This window comes from Zosterops lateralis, assembly GCF_965231275.1.
Source record: "Zosterops lateralis genome assembly, chromosome: 4".
Lineage (NCBI taxonomy): Eukaryota > Metazoa > Chordata > Aves > Passeriformes > Zosteropidae > Zosterops > Zosterops lateralis.
In genome coordinates, this window is record NC_139765.1 from 24,376,122 (window position 1) to 24,396,554 (window position 20,433).

At 40.2% G+C, this 20,433-nt stretch overlaps 1 protein-coding gene across 7 annotated transcripts in view; it reads right to left on the reverse strand.

Moving 5' to 3' along the window:
- Nucleotides 1-19,909, reverse strand: part of MRTFA (myocardin related transcription factor A) — a 106,459-nt gene extending 86,550 nt beyond the window's left edge. For 2 of the 7 annotated variants that reach the window (XM_083859400.1, XM_083859398.1), the window contains exon 1: nucleotides 1,752-1,913. In XM_083859400.1, coding sequence (XP_083715526.1) covers nucleotides 1,752-1,796 — 45 coding nt within the window. In that variant the 5' untranslated portion in view covers nucleotides 1,797-1,913. Of the gene's footprint in view, nucleotides 1-1,751; nucleotides 2,014-12,089; nucleotides 12,154-19,385; nucleotides 19,435-19,815 lie in introns of those variants that run through there. The other 5 variants (XM_083859404.1, XM_083859403.1, XM_083859405.1 and 2 more) reach the window with 5 other exon arrangements.
- Nucleotides 19,910-20,433: the final 524 nt, after the last annotated feature.

Sequence of the window (20,433 nt, forward strand, 5' to 3'; positions counted from 1 at the left end):
AATAACCTTTCCTCTGATTATAACAATACTTTTCAAAGTGCTGCTACAAGTTTCATTTTACTGAAAGGTACTCTCATCTGTTCCCAGCACTAGTATCCTTTTCCCAGTAGCATCAGAAATAAACTGCTTCTTCCTAGGATCCTTGATCATGCCTTATTGGCTAAGGGAAGGACCCTCTTTCCAGAAAAATTACACCTTCAGGTGGCCAGCTGTCAGGTGCTGGAAACAAAGGCTCATATGCTTTTCCCATGTTCCAGCTCTATGAGTTTCACTGCTATGTCAATTAAATAACATTTGAAATCTCTCCTTGTTTTCATAACCATAAAATGCCCAAGCCTATCACTAGTTGAGATGTGCTGAGATCACAGTCTACCGTGCTGACTAACATTCCAATTTTCTTCTATTTACCATCACCACCTTTATCTCCATCTTTTGTATTTTATCTTAGAAGACTGCAAACATTAAGGATTAGAAGTTTTTTGTTCTGTTATTACCATTTCTATCTTCTCCATTTTTTGTAAATATTACTGTGATTACATAAAGATGGTATAATGTATATGAATGAGGAAACTCTTTTTAACCTCCTAAAAACCCAACACTTGTGTTTTAAGTTAATCAATTCTTCCAAATTGCAAAATACTAATACACCATACAGAGAAAGGCATGGTCATTTGCTAGATATAAAGATCCAGCCATGTTAAGTGAGGTACCCTTTCAATCCAAATTACTGTCCTTCCGTGCACATATTCTCAATCACTTTAACATAAGAATTATGTTTTGGCTATAAAGCCACTCTGAAGCTCCCCAGCATTTGTCATATGCTGTGTTCATGCAACTCCATAATGTCTAACACTAAGGCACACAGGACTCGACCATGCTCTAATCCACAGTACCCTGCAAGTGATAGCATGAATTCAGACTGCAGCAAGACCATCATATTGTCAAGAGTTATCAAAATAAACCCCAAAAGATGGAGTGAAGGGAGATCACCAAAAAGAATTCACAAACAGAAGCCACTGCTTATCAAATGGTTACATCAGTCTCTCACACAATAAAGCTGAACATGCAAAGGCTTTCATGGCAGCCTGGTGATCCTGAGCTTCAGACAGTCAACAGCCTTTCAAAGCCAGGAATTCTGGTCAGTGAGTGACCTTGTATTTTGCTACTATATTGTAACCCACTATATAGTTGCCCATAAGATACCTGCAAGTTGAGAAACATACACAGGCCATTCTCAATCCAGGATCAGAAGGCCTACGGGGACACTTAATTTTTAACTCTAGGTTAAAAATTAAAGTCTTGCTTCTCCTTCCAGGAAGTCTGAAAGAACCCTTCGGACATTTGCAGTGAGAAAGCAACTCACCCTTGACAAGTGCAGACCAAGATGACAAAGAAAAATATATAGGTGGCTACAGTCTGAAGGTGAGCTAACACTTCCTCCGATTGATTGTCTCAGTTTTGCACAACTCAGTCACCACAAAGTACAGGGAAGCTATTTCTGGTATTCACCTAAGATAATAATACAAAGCATTTATCACTGGAATTTGGTGGAACTTCCACAGCCACTAATATCAATTGTTCCAATCAAACAGTGTAAATACGTTTTGTGAGCTCTAGATCATTCATTTTCCCTACAAAAAAAAACATAGTAAGAGGCAATAAAAAGCAGAGCTGTTATCAGAACATTTACCACGACACCACCACTTGGTGAGGACACACTACATGAGACATGAGCACACTGTACCACTTACCATTCTTCCTTTCACTGAGTGGGGGGAGGTTGGGGTTCCGGCCATGATGGAGGCCGAGGGTCAGCTCGGGCTGCAAGGTGAGCTCCTGCAGCTCATTGGCAACAGCTTCACTCTGTGGGCTGGGGGCCGCTGAAAGGGACACCAGCACCGGCTCGTCGTCATTTTCGCCAGCCCCTCCTCCGTCCAGCCCATTTCCAGCAATGACGGAAGGGGGCAGGCACACCAAGCCGGAGAAATCCACTTTGGCTTTCGTGATGGCGACCTGCAAGACAAAACAGCGAAAAATAGACCATAAATCTCACATGAGGGTCTTAGCCGTACGTCCAGTTCATCATGGTGTCTTCCATGCTATAGAGAAACATGCTGAGTTTATGTGATCATCATCAGCTTAAATCCAATGAAACTTGCTGAATTCAGCAGTTTAAAAACTTGCATAAACCTCCAACAGCATCACCACAGAAACTACTGATGAAATTAGAGATTATAATAATTTTCTTAGAAAGTATGAGAACATTCTCAATTTTTGGTATTTTAGGACCTCAGTCTTGAAAAGACACAGATTGATTCACTCCAGTGAATCAATTTGGAACCTTGCTCAACTCTTGACTACTGTCTTTTGTATCAAAAATAGTGTTTTAACAACAGTTTATTTGAAATCCAGTCAGGTAAAGTAATCCTTCATTATAAACCTGGAAGGACAGCTGAGTACAACAAATGAGGATTTTCAGATAAAAATCAACTGTATGTCAAAAAATAATTCTCTTGTTCCATTCTGTCCTTCCCACTCACAATCAGTGAAAATGAATAAAAGAAAAATATTCCACATAAACAAAAAACTATCCTGTCTTAAACTTCAGCTACAGTAACCGAAATGTGCAATATATAAAGGGTTTTAACTAAATAAGTAATTTTTGATTGTTTTATTATATTTCCATAATTCTTTAAATAAGTATCCAAAAGCCACTTCAATGTTCAAATTAAAATTCTTTTCTGTTCAGTAATTTAAACAGAAATAAACCAGCTGTAAGTCTCCAGTGAAATGGTTACTGTGTCAACATTTAAACAATAACAGACATTATACAAGGGTAATCATGTTTGGTTTCGATTAATGAGGACGAAAGTCTCCTTCTTAGCATACTGCAGTTCCAACTTGGAAGACTCAGCTGCACTGTTATTATTTAGCAGGCAAAAGGTACTCACAGATGCTAACCTTCAACTTCAAAAAGATGCAGGTAAAGCAAAGTCAAAACCATCAGGATAATCCTCCAGAAACCAATGAAAAAGCATAAACTTGAAACAAGGACTTTAACAATACAGATTTTATTCAGTATTCCCCACTTAACACTCATCATTAACCTGGATGAGTGTGACAACATCAACACATCAACAGCTGGCAAAGAAACTCAAATAATCACTTTCCCCACTTGCATGCTTCAGTTGAGCAGCACCATTTGTTCTGTAATATCCAGAATAAAGTTAAATAAGTGGTACAAATATTTGTTTCAAAATTTTTTCAGTGCATATTTAAGACAACAATAAGAATTCACTGGTAATGAAAACATGTTATTGCATACATGTTGTCATATGTTCATTCCCAGGACCCTATGTCATGATTTGAAGAGAAGCAAAGAGAAGAAGGGTGGAGAAAAAAAAAATAGGAAACAACAAAAACCACCAACTGAAGCTGGTGCTTGTTAAAATAAAACAAATGAGACTGAGTCAAACCTTACTGCCATATGAAGTATTCGCTTTTACTTCAGTTAAAATTTGTCTAGAAACTGCCTACCCCTTCCTTGATATTCTTCCTGTCTAAAGCAAACATGAAATCATACCTATTTGAAAACAAATTGTTACGGTAATCTGGAAAGAAAAAAAATTGCTGCCCTTCTCTTAATGATGGATAGAGAAAACTTGAAAACACACACCATTAAACCACAGACTTAAAAGAACAGAGTTTGGTACACCACAACAACCTTTGCAAAGGCCGGAAAGAGTTAAAACACAACCAATATAGCTGGCCCCAGGCCCTGTCCCTGCAGGATGGGAGACCTGTGGAAAGGGGCTAAAAGAGTAATTGCCCAGGTAAGAGGCTGGCTGGTAAGGGCTGCTGTTGCCACCTTAGAGGAGCCACAGCAAATCTGCTCTATGGAAGGCGATGTACTGGAGACATTACACTTCACCTAGTTCCCCATGGTGGTCAGATCATGCAGAAGCACAAGTGCAGCCAGGCATGAAATCACAAACAGTTGACAGACATATCTTACACTCACCCCACATGGACATGGAGTGGCAGAATTCTAAATCTACCCTAGAAAAGAAGATTTCCCTCCTCTTCTCAAAACAGAAAAAAAACCAAACCAAATCAAACCAAACCAAAAAAAAAAAAAAAAAAAAAAAAAAAAAAAAAAAAAAAAATCGACATGTCTCAAATATGAAAGATCTGCTTCAACTAGGTAAATAGCAAATATCTTTAAGAACTTCTAACATATTGGATTTTCTTTTCAAGAGCAATTTGTAACCCGCATGATGAACTAGGAGAATCACATTTCAAACACCACTTTAACAACAGTGTTATTTCCCTAATCAGTATCTTGACAGTAGTCAGACTAGTGAAACTGTTTCATTTATGGAAAAGCACAGTATCAAGCTGTAGCATCGCGTGGCTACAGTGTTCATCGTGGTACAGGGAGATACAGGCGCGGGCAGGGAAACAGAGGAAACAAGTCTCTGTTTTGTTAAGCACGAGGGTCCGTTTTATTTCCTCCTCCCGCCACCCCGAGTCGGGGTGGGAGAAGAAGGCGAAGAGAGAGAGAGCGAGAGAGCCCGCAGGGGCAAGGTGGTAGGGTTTTATCAGGTATTCCAGGGGAGGAGTCTAGGGTTTGGGTCAAGGGAGGAGATAAGGAGAGTAAGATCAGATTTCAGCTACTTTGAAATGGGAGGATTCCACATCAAGCCATAGTAAAAGCAGTCCAGCAGAGCCAGCTACAGCCCAACAAGGAGCAAGAGATCCGAGCTCACACACCATTTTATTATGTGACCTTGAGCACACCACGGTTTATAATTTCAATATGATTGGTATTGAATTATAAACCAGAGTTTCTCCATTAAATTGTCCAATGAAACTTCATCACAGCAGCCAGACTATCTAGAATTGCACCTGGACCTGCACATTTCCTAACTCATACAGAAAAAGACACAGATGCAAGGTATCTTAATCCTAGTTGGCATGTCAGTCAGTGTTTGTCCCACATCAAAGGAACACAGCTTAAGCAAACCTTGGCTTGACATCCATTCTTGCTCTGCCACTATGCCCTGAATTGCTGGAAGTGCTGCTTGTAGAGCTGTACCATGAACTGATTAGAAAGCTGATTCAGCTGAAATGCAATTTTTCATCTGGATCAATTCCTCCATACAAGGCACAGTTGAACCAGCATGGTACAGTGGAACACCACCATAAAATACAAAAAAATAAATCAGTCACTCTGGACAACAATTCTGTTAGCACAAGTAGGGCTGCAATTCAAATGAAACAAAACTAGGATGAACCATTATGAACAATTAAAATGCATTTGGTAAGCCTGTCTTCTCCTTGTGTCATATAACTTCAAACCAGCATAAGACTGCAATACACACAATAAACCAAGTGTAAAAGCCAGTCTTGTGATTCACACTCCAGCTAAGTTGGGTCACTGGTGCAGTTTGCTGCGCAGCATCACTAGGGCTTGGGCCAGCACTTCACAAGGACAGAACCACCTGATACCATTAGTATATCTAAACATCCACCCTCTTCCTAAGGGAAAGAGAACTCTTTTTCAGATCAGTGCCAAGTTTTGGTATGGAACACATTGCCACAATTAAAAAAAGAAAAAAGACATCCAGTCCTCAAGACTATAATAAAAGCTATAATTGGATGAGTTTGATTTAAATGTTTTCAATTAAAAATCTGATGAGGGCAGAAAGGGATTTGAAAGATGCTTTGAGGATTTATAAACATTCATGCTACAGTATTTGGAAGTCCTGTGAAAGACGAGGAAACCTTTTCTGCAAACCAGTGTAAGTCTGTTTTGAGACTTCCCAGACAGTTATACCACTTTATAACTGTCATTGTAGAATGATCAATCAGATAGTTACAGACATTAATATCTAGAACCTAATTAAAATTTTACAACGTTTCTTTTCCTGTCATTTCCAACCAGACTAGACCAACTTTCCCATAAAGAAATGTCGCCATGCCAGGATCTTTAAGTGAGTCACCCAAAAGCTAATGACAATATTAAGAGCTAGTATTCCTTATCCTCTATAAGGGTTTCAGAGTAAGTACCCTCAAGGATTTGTATCTCTTGCCTTACTAGGCAAAAGGTTTTTATCATGGCATTTTTCTACTTTTCGGCCAACTGCTTCTGGGACAAGAGTGGCTGTGATACCACAGATGTTTTACAGCAGCAATATAAGCTTAAGCAACCTTTAGGTCCTCCACTGTCCAGCTGCTCACTTCTGTCGCTACACTCCTTCTTTGACTGGGGAATCTATTTAGCTGAAAAACAAACATTCCTTCCTGGGTATTCAATAAAATCAGTTCCCCAGTCCATTGCCATTTACACACACAGCTGTGTCACTACAGTGCATGTGTCCCATATCCAACACAAATGTTGGATAGATTAAATCATTTAATAACATCTTTAGATAACTACTACTAAAAGTAGCCATCCTGATTTCTTTTTTACTTCCTTGTGCCTTATTCTCCCTCATGATAAGCAAGTTTTTGTGTGGCTGGCTGGCAAGCCAGATCAACAACAGATGCAGATTAAAACTAGTAGTGTCTGTGTGTATGTGTATGAACAGGTCAATTTGAACAGATCAGTTCCTTGATCCGGTTCAGCCTGTGCTGCCTGACAGGAGGTGAGGAATGAGCAGGCTGGACTGCTCCTTTTGTTGGCAGTGTCAGTTTAGTGTCTAACCAGAGGATGTGGTTGTATGATATAGCTCAATTGGTCTAAACTGCCTCTTGCCAAAAGGGGCAGTTTTGGATGAATGCCTTTGTTGCTTCCCTCTGCCAACATTGGTGCTTGTCTGCCCTTATGATGGGATGATTAATGGAGCTAAACTGACAGGAAAATAATCCTAATCCCTTCTTCCCCTCACAGTTTATTCTTCACTAGTTTACTGTTGGTCAGAGAGGCTTCCATACTGAATGTGTCTATTTTGTTTCTCTCTCACCTCCTGGGCTTTGAGCTACCCTTCAGTGATCCTGGATGAACAGCTTTAAGAGAAATTTCTCAAAGTAATTTTGTCATATGGTAAATATACAGCAGAATACTGTTTCTACCAATGACTAAGCTGATCAGGTTTCCTGTGTGTTTACTGCAATACAGTGTTGCAATGGCAAGAGGATGCACTTAAACAGCTGCAATGTAAAACAAGCTTCAGAGCAGTTTAGTCTTTGTAATTTGCAGATTTGATAAACGGAATATTTTTCAGAAAATTCTTTTTGGCTGTGGTTCTTACTCTTATACCTTGTGCAAAACTGACTGTCTTGTCTATTGAAATTGAAGTGTTTAAATGCCTTCAGAAGTTAGAAATGGATGCAGATTAGTTATTATTTACAAGTAATGTCTACTGTTTCTCTTGAGGAGATCTGTTTCCACCTAGGCGTCATGGTTCATGCTTGTATTGTTTGGACAGTGGGTTTGTGTTTTATAGCAACATAACTTAAAAACTCCTGGCTCCTGAGAGCATGCTATTGCCCCTGCATGACTTCAGAAATATTCACATACTCATGGTATAATTAAGATCCTAACAGTCAGTATTTAAATGAACCAAGGACTATCACCTTCCCTCACATGAAAACTCAATAACCAGAGTAAAACATACAGGAATTTTAACTTAAAATTAAAACATGAAAGAGATTTTAAAATAAGTGAATAAAAATCAGAAATGCACAGGGGAAAAAATACCAAAACACATGCAATTCCCAAATCAAGAAAGGACACCTCTAAACAGCTTTCCCTTGTTTGCATTATAGGACTAAGTTGCCAGGGCAATAGCAATTTCCTACTGATTTAAGAATTGCTAAGCAACCTCCAGCACCTAACAGAAACAGCATCTATGTGCAGCTGGGCTATTTTGAGTAGACAGGACATTTTTTTTTATTTTAAACTTAAGAGCAGCCTTCTGTTAAATTATCACATCAGCTAAGATCAGCCATCCAAAAGGCAATCTTGGGGTAAAAGTGGCTTAAGTGGACAAATCTTTGAAACGACTGAGAAGACTGGAAGAGAATGCCATGACATACCCAAAAGAAACTATATCCCCCAGGTCATCACAGATTAAAAGAATAACCCAAGAGAAGTGAAGTTTACTGCAGGTGGAAGCAGAGGCACCACATTAACTTGAGAAGTATAACAATCAGAATGAGAGATATCTTTGGATATCAAAGTCACCAACAGGAAGACCTACAAAACTGTATTTAAAAGATTATTTCATTTCCTGTTAACTTAGGCACACAACTGTTGGCAGAATTATTTCTCCAGTCAGTTGAGAGCTAACATGATTATATTGTCCACAAAGAATATATAATGGAGTCAGCAGCGAGGCAAAACATCACAAAGACTGTATCCTGAAAGAAATACAGTCTCAAGGACTTCTTCAGGAACCACTTTTAAGTAAAGAAACCAAACTATGCAGGCCACTAAAAAGAGGCCACCTTAGATTATGGAGTTTTATTTTTAATACACACATTCTACATGCACTTTGACTTCTGCAAAATGAATCTGTCATCAGCCTCCTTCACTTCCACAGTAACTGGGAGCAGGGACAGGCAGAGGGGCTAAAGCAATCAAAAAGTAACCAAATTAGTTCTGGATTAGAACCTGTGATTTGGAGGTGTAAATTGTCCCTTTGCCATGATCGCAAGCCACTACACTGCAAAGCCTGTATTATTAAGGCAAAGATTGCAACACATGGGAATGAAGATGCTGGTAAAACACAGATGAGCACAACTTTATCTGAGCTAAAGAATCTGAATCCATATGCATACTGTGCCGGTAACACTGCAGTAACAGAGGATATCTTTGAATTTTCACTGTCTCCCTCTGCTACCACCTCCAGCAAATCTAGTAGTACAAGTCCAAATATGCTTAGGCCAGCAAGAAATGTTATTAGACAAAAGGCATGAACAGCTGTAGAGAAATGTGAGGACTTGAAGGAGAAAAGACACATATCTAGTGAAAGCAATCAACTGCATCATTTGTGCTGTAGATAAATGCAGCCTCGCACATGATTTTAACAACCAATCATCAATGATGGTATTTCTCAAGCCCTAAATATTTCCTTCATAAAACATTAACATCTGCTTCACTCTGTCCAGCAGCAATAGAAAGTTTTTAAAGAGGTCTTGAAAAATCATCGTTAAACATTAATTTCTTAAAGCCACAAATAGCAAGCAAAGAAATGTAGATTGATATTCCAGCCATTTTTTAAGAAATATTTTTCATTCCTCAATATGTATTTGGAGGAACTTTGTGGCTTTTAAGCTCATGGAACTTTGGGTACACAGAGACATGATAATACCAAAGCTAGTTTTGAGATTAACAATGATATTTATAACAAACAATCCTTGTTGGGAAAAAAAAAATGAACTCTCCACCAATTTCTGAAGTTCTTACTTTAGTCCAAAGCATGAATGAGGACATCATCCTTCTAATTTCAGAGGACATTAAGCCTCAAACTGGTGAAGTCCTTTATAGTCACCTAATTCTCTCATACCTCTCAGTGTATTGAACGAATGATCTAGTTTGCAAGACTAAAGATAATAGCTACTGAAGAAATAACAGCTTTTGCTGAAGTTCAAAGAACAAAAGAAAGGAAAAAAATGAGCCAGTGGGTACACTAATGTATTTTAGGCCTTGGTTACAATAGAGTTCAACATCATAATTAAAAGAAGAATTCAGTTTACTGCTATCAAGCTGTTGGCTCTTGCTGCTTTCCTCTTGTCTGATCTAATGATCGTGCACCCACAGGGTGACTCAGGTCAGCCGAACCAGCAGATGATTCACCCTGTGAAAGATCAGAAACCACTTTTGCCCGGCTCAGTCAGCAGGCCAGCCGTGCCCTGTGGCTGCACAATCACCAGCTCTGATGCAAAGGAAGAAGCAGGAGTGCAATGCTGTGCAGAGGTTTGACCTGCCTTCGCAAGAGCGGCATACTGAAAGATCAACTTAACTGTAATGTCAAAGATCACACTTAAATATCTAGCAGCGGTGCCAACTTAGGCAGCCTGCTACACATTCCCACTCTCATACCCTCCTCATTGTGAAACCAGCATAAATCTTACAGAGACAACATGTACTGGATCAGATTAAAAAGAATCTAGAGAAAAACACTTATTTCCAGGAGGATGTGTTCCCCAGAGTGGCTCACCATGGCCACAAAAACAGCTATGCCAGCAAAACAGAGGGAGCTGAGAAAGGGAGCAAGCTGTTTGAGCCTGCACTGCTGCCAAAGAAATGCGTGATGAACTGCAGTATGTTTAGAACAGGATTGTCTGCTTTCCACCACCTTCTGACTGGCTGGCTTCCTTGCAATCACTGTCTGATGCATCTTTTAAAATTTCCTTCATGTAAAAGGCAAAGCATCCCTCCTCACCCCATAGGAGCAAGTAGTGGAAGCAATGGATTCAGCCAGCAGCAAAGGCATGTGGCAGCGGATGCCAACAACCAATGGAAGCAGGGAGGCTAGAGCAACTAGAAAAGGGAATGCTGATGATCTGCAGCCAGATGTGAGCTTTGACTTGGAAATACACAGCTAAAAAAGTATGAAGGAACTCTTGCTGAATATGGATTTAGAGCAGACTAGGATGAGAAAGTCATCGGACAGAGAGGCATGGAAATAAGGCCTCAGAGGAAAAATCCGCTTTCAGACAGAAGAATTGAAATTTAGGTCTAGAATGGGTTGATATGGGGCATAATAAAATGGTGACTTAGGCAAGGCAGGAAAGACAGCTCAGAGAACAAATCTGGATTTAAAAAAAAAAGAAAATAAATTTTTAAATTTAGACATTTTTAACAGAAAAGGAAGAATTAAAATAAAGTAGTTAAATTTCAGTCAGTTCAGTTCCTGGCACAAGCACTCATTGCAGCTCAAAGCAACAGGCAAAACTGCAAAACTTTAGAATCTTAAGGATTTTTGGCAAGGTTTTTTGGCAATTTACTTTTGTCTGTCTGAGGAAGTAGCTTTATATTTTATCTAATTCAGTCTGATCATGGGCTGTGACTGAAAATGTATGTCCATATTGTATCGCCACATCCTGAAATTCCCACTCTCTCTCTTTCAAGGAGTGACTCTGCAGCCACAGAGCAAGTCAATTCAGTGTGCTGTTCTGATGGAAAGCTAGACTCTGAAACAGGCTTGTTTTCCCATTCTGATAGCAATCTGAACTCTGCAACTATATATTCCTCAGTTCTCATTAAAAACAAGAAAAAAAAAAAAAAAAAAAAAAAAAACACCAACAAAGAAAAAAGAAACAGAGGAGCAAGACCAATTGAAAAATGACAGCTTTCAGTTATGTCATGTGAAGTACAGTGTGAAACAAAAGCCTGAAACAGAGTCTACAAGAAATTTTCTGACCCCAGTCACATTCTTTAGTCATGACAGTATGAAACTGTCTACAGAAATTAAACCAATCTGAACTGGTTTTGTCTCTCCTCCCCATCAACGGACACTGGGTGTGGAATTCAAATTTCTTTGCATTTATTGGCATCTTCTAATGCAGCTACCCAGCATGACATTCATTAAGTAGAAGGCCCAGCAATTTATTTACTAGATATTCTGTTCCCTTTTCCCCTTACAACAGCTGATTTGCTACCCTTGGATTTCCCCACTACTGAAAATAGGTAAGAATTTTTTTCAGAGCTTCATAGAGAAGCTAAGATCAATATCAATGTCTTGTTTAAGCTAACCAGTTTATTGAAAAGAAATAGCAAATACTCCCTAACATGGAAATCTAAACAATGTGAGTAAAGAACACGGTGTAGGAATGGGGGAATCAGAATTGCTGCTGTTCTTTGCCAATTCAAAAGATACCAAATTCAACTGCTTCTTTTGTTGAAACAACAAGTCTTACTAATTACTCAGCAGCATAGAAAAGTGGTGCTGTTTGAACTCTTGACCCTATGAAGTCCTTACTGCACAGCTGTCACACTTGACACTAATATAAATTCAAAATATTTTATCTCTAAACAATACTATCCCTCACTTTTAGTGACTACAAGCAATATTCAAGTCAAAACCTAAGAAAAAGAAGTTGCAGACTAAAGACAGAAAAAAGAACACAACATATACCTTACTCACAGTTCCCACAGACAAACCCAGCTCACTTCCATGCCAGCAGCTCTCTCCCCAGACACTGAAAGAGAAAACAGGATACAAATACTCAGAGATTTAAAAACAAACAACCAAACAAAACCAAACACAGACCATTTTCTTCTTTAAGATAAAGGAGCAAAGTCCTTTATCTGAGATTCTTTTTAAATAGAATCTTTAATTCACTTGGTACACACTACAGAAGTTGGATTGAAATACCATAAAGATGCCACGTTGGTATACATACACCATGCTACTTGCAGAGCAGAACTTTTATTCTAGGACTGCTACTTTGTCAGTTCTGAAGAATGCATTGTTTGTGATGTACTAAGGTAGAATATTCAGCAAATCATATACTCAATTTTCTAGTCCCTGTACTGAAATCATTCTTAAACATTGGATAGTAGAACTTGGAGACTGTTATAACTACTTTATCACACCAGATTATCCATCCACACAAAAACAGGGAAAAGATAAAAGTACATTACAGAGATCTGTCGAGACAGCAACAGGAATCCCATTTTGGGGGAGGGGGAGAAGAACCATCCCATGCACCTTAAAAACTCATAAATGTACTGAAGTAACACACCATTTTCTTTGGCAATACAGTTCTAAAAGGCATATGCAGCAGTACCTAACTGCAAAATAATTACTTTGGGGGGTCTAGAAGATTGTTGTTTCAAATGGCAATGAAAAGGGCCAGAAGTTGCCGTTCATTTACTCCTACTTCCTTAGTCACCTTTAAAAAAAATACACGTCATCAAAGTTTCCATTCCATTTCTTCCTCCAAGCTTCTCGGACTTTAGGGCTTCCTAGACAACAGAAGCACAGAACTGCAGTCAAGATGCCACGATACTTTGTCAATAAGATAAAATAAAAAAGAAACAGGCATCTCCCCAAATACAAACTTCATATCAGATGGACTTTGGACATGAGTATTAACATAGTTCCACTGAAAAGGAAAAAAAATTAAAAAAGAAACATATAGTATAAGCTATCTGCTACTTTAACATCAGAGAATAAGATCAGTTAGACTGATTAGTCTTGATGCTTGGATAGTCAGCATAACACAAAATGTGAGTTTTCTGATCAACAAATAAAAGAACTTTATTCTGTTTACACGGTTTAGAAGGAGCTAGAGGTAATGAATTGCACATCTACTTGGTCCACTCTCCTCCACTTAACTCCTCTAATTCGAAGGAGAGAGGATTTACAATAGTGGTACGAAATGGGGAAAAAAAATGTAAGGACACAACTACTTCTGAAGCTTCTCTTACAGAGAATGTTCCTATTTTTCTCTGAATAAAATGTGCCAGCACACATTAATCATGGTTCTATCACAGAATCAAGGAGTCATTCTGCCACCTCTCACAGTATTTGTCATCAAATCAATACTTAAAATTACTTACAACTACTTAATTAATTTAATGCAACAACCCAGCAGTCAAACCGATACAACTGTAATTAAAAACATAATAATGATGCAAGACTACACAATTAAGTATACACTTACAATGTACTTTTTACAGAATATTATCTTCTAATTTAGGATTGCAACAGCACTGAAAAAGCTGAACAATCAACATGCTGCTGCATTTAGCTTCCAGCACTTAAGATCCATGTTCTCCAAAGTCTCAGTTGAGTCAAGACAAGTCCAACAGTGAGTTTTTTCATTATCTGCCTGTCTTGGTATACGGAATCTGCTAATTTTCTATGGAAGTGAAACCCCATAACCAGTCAAAATAATCTCTGTATTTTCTTCAGTGCATTTTTTCCCTGGCCTTAGCTTGTTTACCTTCCCTGACTTTCCAAAACTTCCATTAGCCTTCTCAGGTGCCTAGAGATCCCCCTCTCAAAACTCATCCTCCCAGACATCGGACGTTTTTCTTACTTTCTCTACTCAGAATTAAAGTTCTATTCCAGATACTCTGGCCAATAAAAGGTCAACTTTAAAAGCTTTCAGTCCCATTTGCCAACAAAGTTCCTGCTCAATCTGAGACAGTTAAAGCATTGCATCTGACAATTAACTGCTTGGTCATCTGAACCCCAAATAGGAGATAACTGGCTTGCAATAGGCATGAACAGTAACCAATTTTTTTTTTCCTAATATGTGTGCGCTATTAAGATAAAAGATGCTGCAGGTATAATATATTCCTATCGTTATTCTTATTCATTCACTCCATGGAATTTCAATCCAGCTTCAAGATGAAACAACAGAAAACCTAGACACACCCTGCCTTCAAAATTAACAAGTCAAACTTCACAAATATTTAGCAGAACATTACAACTGTAATGAAAGAGAAGCTCTTTACTGCTCCTTCTACACTGCAGTGAGTGAGCAAAGATTAATCTGATAACTGAAACATTTTCTGGCAAAACTCCACAGTTAAACTGCTTTTGCTATTCTTTGCCCACAGCACAAACAAAACATTCCTCCAACACTCCTTTTTCCTCTCACTACAGTCAGTGCAGGCAGAACTCTACTGTCCTAGATTTTCTGAAGAAAAAATAGTGTCATCTCTAAGAAATGCACAATTATCATCTTGCTGATACACTTCTCATCCAATGGAAAAGTTTATATGTCAGTGTTTACATGTTCAAGCCAAATGGCTGCTATTCCAGTGATTACAATGGCATACTGCCTTCACTGGTGACTTGGAGTTTCAGCATGCCTGAACAACACAGAAACTGACTGACATGACTCATAAGTCTGATCGGAACATAACAATGCAGAATTCATATCCCACCCTTCCAACACCCAGACTGTCTCTTAGATGAAGGCTTTAAAAAGATTCAGACTCAAGTGATCTGCTCCTGTAAATCATGTCTAACAGGACATATGAGAGAAAATTTAGGGACAGTTATATTAGACCTAATATTAATATGGCCCTACCAGTCACTCAGAGAAAACTCTCATCTGGATGCAGGTCCATCTTACACAGTAATATAGAAATTAAGTTACCATCTGGACTGTAATCACATTCTGCTGGGAAACTTCTTATTTGCTATAAAGATCACAAAGGAGGGCAAAAATAGGTTGTTTTTTTTTAAATCATTCAAGTAGAATCTTTCAATGTTTTTTCCAAGTTTCTGCCTGAAGGAGGAAAAGCTTCCCTGTAATTGGCAGAAAGTGAATCCTGTCTCATCTTTGCTCAGAGCTGTACCATCACACATATAAACAATTACAGAGCAAATGAGTTCATCATAACATGGCTATGGTTGTGTGCAAAGGATGATCTCATCTGAGTAAGCCTAAACAGGGTATCAACCACATGGATCTGTCATGCAATGAAGATATATCATATCCTCAGTACTCTACTAAACCACGGGGAAGGGTAAGACTAAAGGAACCATACACCTCCTCCCTGGTGTGTCAATAACTAGTCGTAATTACCATATATTACATGAAACATTAATTTGAGGATGAAATTGTGATGTGGACTGTCCCAGACCAAAATTAATTTCACAGAACTTGATTTAACATTTCAGTCTCCTGTTCCCCTAACATGAAGATACTCTGAAGATGATGTGTTGTCAGCATATTTATTTGCCTCACTAGAAGATGACAAAATAGAAAAGTTTTTGCACTGCTTTATGTCAGGGTCCCTGCACTGTGGTACATACACATTTCAATATGTGTCCATGGCAGGCAGAGACAACAGCAGCAGCAATACCTGACCATGTCCAGGAGAAAGTTTTTCTTTCAGTGTCAAAAAGGCAGCCCTCAGTGACCAGCTGTTAACAAATAATGTACTGGTACATGCAGCAGAAGCTACCACGTTTCCTCTACTGTACTCCACAAAAACTCTGCTTTTCTGGATCAGCAGGCCCCAAACGAGCTGAAATAGGGAGCACAAGTTAATTAAGAGAGATAAGCAGAAGTAGTTGACACTCTAGTTTGTAGTAAGAGAGCAAAAGCAGATGGATGGCATGAGGTCAAGGTGCAGAAATCTCCAATTAAAAGCTCAGCCTTTAGCTTTCAAGATTTAAAAAGACTTGTGAATCTATGTTAAATTTCGCCTTCTTGCAGAGATGTTATCAATATGGCTGTGTGCCTAAATCCAAGATATTTCTTTGCACAAGAATAATGATGCTGCACACACGCACAAGAAAATGGGGGAGGGAAAGGAATGTGACACAAACTACATTCATTACATCAATTTCTGAAAGATAAACCAAACTGATTTAAACAGTTACATTACTTCACTAAGTGACAAATTCTAAGATTTATCTGTGTGGAAAATAAAGTGCCTTGAATAAGAAATAGGAAAGGATCAAAGGAAGTGAAAAACTGTTAGCAGCCTTGTTTCTTCACACCTGAAAACAGAGTATCATACTAAGGGCAGACTCCTGTACAAGCTGTGTGCACTGTTTGCCACCCGCAAGGACAACACACATTTAAAAATCAGAAGGCTCTAACTGACCAGTGTGGCACATCTAACTCTGGTAATGAAAACTGTCCTCACCCCAATACTATTAATTTCCCCCAAAGAAGCCACTTAACAGTGTTTGCACTGCAGAAAGCATTCAAAGGTTGGAAGATAAAACATACATATTAACCACACACACAGTGTCCCTGAAGAACTGAACAGAGTATTTGACAAAGAAATGAGTCTTGAAATTCACACAAACTCATCCATTTCATCTGACACCCACACATAAAAGAAGAATCATAGGAACAGTTTTAAACTATAGCTCCTTTTAGCTGTAGCTCTTACTAATCCACTCCTCCACTCCAGCTATGCACTCCTGCAGCTCTCCCCCATTTTTTATTTGGGGGGTCTGGGGGGGGAGAGGAATAGAACATACCCAGATTAAAAATCAAGTCTCTAACCTGGCCTAGCATGCAGCTCCACAGGCTCCACATCTCTACTGAGGTGACGGCAGACAGTGGGGAGGGGGAAAAAAAGGAAAACTGGAATATGAGCTGCTTGAGACAGCCCTACCACTAAAGAAATGCCTGTGTAACCACATCCTCTGTTTGCAGTCGCAGTCCAACAATATGTCCAACAGGAAATAATTAGATTCGGCTTTCCCAGAGTAGGTGTCTGACAGTTTGAGACCTCTGAACAATTGCTTTTTCTGCTTCCTATCCAACAGTTTCTCAGGAAAAGACATTGACCCTCAGGACACAACTGATCAAAAAAAAGACAAAAAAAAAAATCCCACCAAACAAACAAAAACAAACAAAAAAAACCCCACACAACTCTTAAAAGGAAGAGCTTTGTATAACTGCAATATGATTTGCTAATTATTACCACTTTTTACATGGAGGAAATCAACAGTGCTCCTCAAAAGGAATCTTAATCAAATACTGAGTTATCAGTAGGTAAACAGACATTGAGACAGTCCAATTGCATTATCTACAACACTGGAAGGACAGCTGAGTCTAGAAAGTAAAGGCATAAAAGTGTTGGAGTTGCTATAAATTGTGCTTTAGAGGTAAAAAGCATATAAGGAGTACATTCCAAATGAGGGCAACAATTAATCTTTTAATTTTTTGTGATAATGTTTTGACACATCATAAAAATTCATCTGCTTTCTGCTTCAATATCCGAACCTTTTCTGTTCTGATATTTCTCTCTCTCTAGTACAGCTACTGTTTTCTCCACCAAATACCATACAGGAATTCAATCATGGCTCAGTAGTGAAGGAAATCCAGTAGGGACTGCTATTATTATTATTATTATCATCATCATCAAATTAAAGAGTACTTTTATTGCCTGAATGTACATTTCACCTGGAGGTTCAAGGATGAAAGTCTGTGAAAAATGCTGCTGCTTTGCCATGCCAGTAGGAGTCAGCATTAAAAATAAAACACAAGAAAGCAAGTACTCCTCCTCAAACCTAAGAGTTTCCCATTATTCATATTCAAGAGGAGGAAAAATTAAAGATTGCTTTAGGAAAAATGCCACATTCTCTTAGTTCTACATCAAAATGTCTTCTGTACTCCCTTTCTTTGCATTATATTTCCTTATCTGCTTGTTGCCTGAAGATTTGGGAGCCTTCTTTCATATGATGATAGGACTGGATGGCCTTAAACAGAAATTGAAGCTGCTTCCACAACTGTTGGAACCAGCGAACACAGCACTGCTCACATTTTGTACAGAATAGTGTGATGCTCAAGAAGCTGTAACTGGCAGTATTTCACTCTTTTCCTGAAATCACATTTGGTTTCTAAATTATACATGAGGAAGGACTGGAAAGGGCTCAATAAGCCAATATCTCATCATTAAGAGGGACAAATTCGCCTACTTGTGGAAAGCTCAAGGCGTTTGCTTTTAGCCCTGACTCTTTTTTCCCTTTCACCAGAAAGTACAAATCCAAAGAAGAGAAAAGGAGTTCATAGTTAACTTCAGATTACACACTTATTTTAAATTCCATTATTAGATTCTATTTAATCATAACTATTAGATCACTCATTAAACCACTGCAGCAAATGAGAACAAATCGGTGTCTCTTTCATTTCATATTCAGTAACAACTGAAATATTTTTGGAAATACTTATGAAGATCTAAAGGCGTTACACTTCTACCAGTTACACAGTATAGATTTTACAGAAATGTGTCTTTACAGAAACCTAGTGAGGGGTTTTGTGCAAGCAGCGGATATGTTTTAAAATCGGCGGTGGAAGTTCATTTGTATTTTTACATAAACACCAACACACAAGTAGAAAAAACACTTCCAATAAGTCAGCTATGCCCCAACTAGCCCTGATGTCAAACGCAAATTTAAAATAAAGACAGAATGTTGGGATATACACATTCAGCCCAGAATAGCTCATTTTATATTTTCCAAATATTCAGAGCTGTGTCTTCAGATCCTACCAAGAAACAAAATGCACACTTTGGGTTCCAAGATATAGAACAGAAGCTACAAACTCAGAAACATATTTAATGTCTTCAAAACGTATTTTCTATTGATGGTAGATTAAAATGCAGTTTCACGGTACAGGCCCTGATGCTGTCTGGAAATTATACCAGAAAGAGACTGCTATAAGCAGCAGCAAGCCTGCAACCCTTTATTCAGCTCGCTCAAGGCTCATTTTGTAAAACGGAACCTCACGGAACTCTATGAAGGCAAAGTTTGCATGATGTAGCGTAAGGCTACACACCCAGATCATTAAGGTCTCAGGAGAGTTACTTCCACTGACACACACAGAGAATTGTCAGTTCTCATCCGCGATCAGGGAAGATGTGAAATTACTGCCCTCTTCGATACAAGATTTTACAGTTACAGAGAGGAAGACAATCGGCTGGGACACGCGGATGTTACCTCAAATAAGCACCCAGCCACAGCACGGACAAGCATCTTCCCAGCAGAGAAAATCACCCCCGCTGAGGGGAGCGCGTGGGGTGGCAGGACACAGCGGCGGCCGCTGACCGAATCCTTGCGAGCCCCTGTCAGCCCTGCCCGGCCCCGAGCGCCGGAAAGAGCCCGCAGAGCCACCCCCACCGCCCCGCCCGGGACCCTTCCCAGGGGGAGGGCGGGGAAGGGAGCAGAGCGCGCCGGGGCGGCGGGGACACGGCGCCAGGGCTCCGGACGGGGCGCAGCCGCCCCGCGCCCGCGGGGAGCGGCCGTGCCTCAGCGCGGGGAGGCCCCTCGGGGCGGGCCCGCGCCCACCCTCCCTCCCTCTGTCTGTCTGCAGCCGGCGCTCCACGAGGCCGCCCCGCAGGTCCCGGCCGAGCCGGAGCCCCGCGCTCACCTGGTCACGGCTCCATCCCGCCCGAACGCGCCCGTCTCCGGCGGAGAAGGCGCCACCCCCACTCCTGCGCCCGGCCGCGCCACCGCCGGCGGGCGCCTCGCAACCGCGGAAGAGCCCGCCCCCCTCCAGTCCCTCCAATCAAAGCGCAGATACGCCGGTGAGCGGCACGAGAAACGACCAATGGACCACGAGCACCTGGGGAAGCTAACGGGATGGGGCGGGCACCGCTTGACTGACGGGGCACAAAGCCAATCGAAAGGCAGAGATGAGGTCATCGCGGGCGGGGCGGAGGGGGAGGGTGCCTGCTGGGCGGAGAGGGGCGGTACCTCACCCTTAAAGGCACAGCGCCGCCCTTGTGGGCGCCGCGGGCTGTGGGGTTGGGTTAGTAAAGGAGAGGGAGGGTGAAAAGCATGGAACACCCCGTGCGTGCCGGCAGTTCTGGGCGTTTCGGGTTTAATGACAAGTCAGGAATATTTACCTTCCTTTCCCCCATGTTTTTGCCTAGCACCACCTCCTTGGGATGGGAATAGGGGGTTCCTGGCAGAGGCTGGATCTCAGGTGCTGGAAAGTAAATGCAGCAGCACGATGATTGTTCAGCTTTATCACCAGACTGTCGCA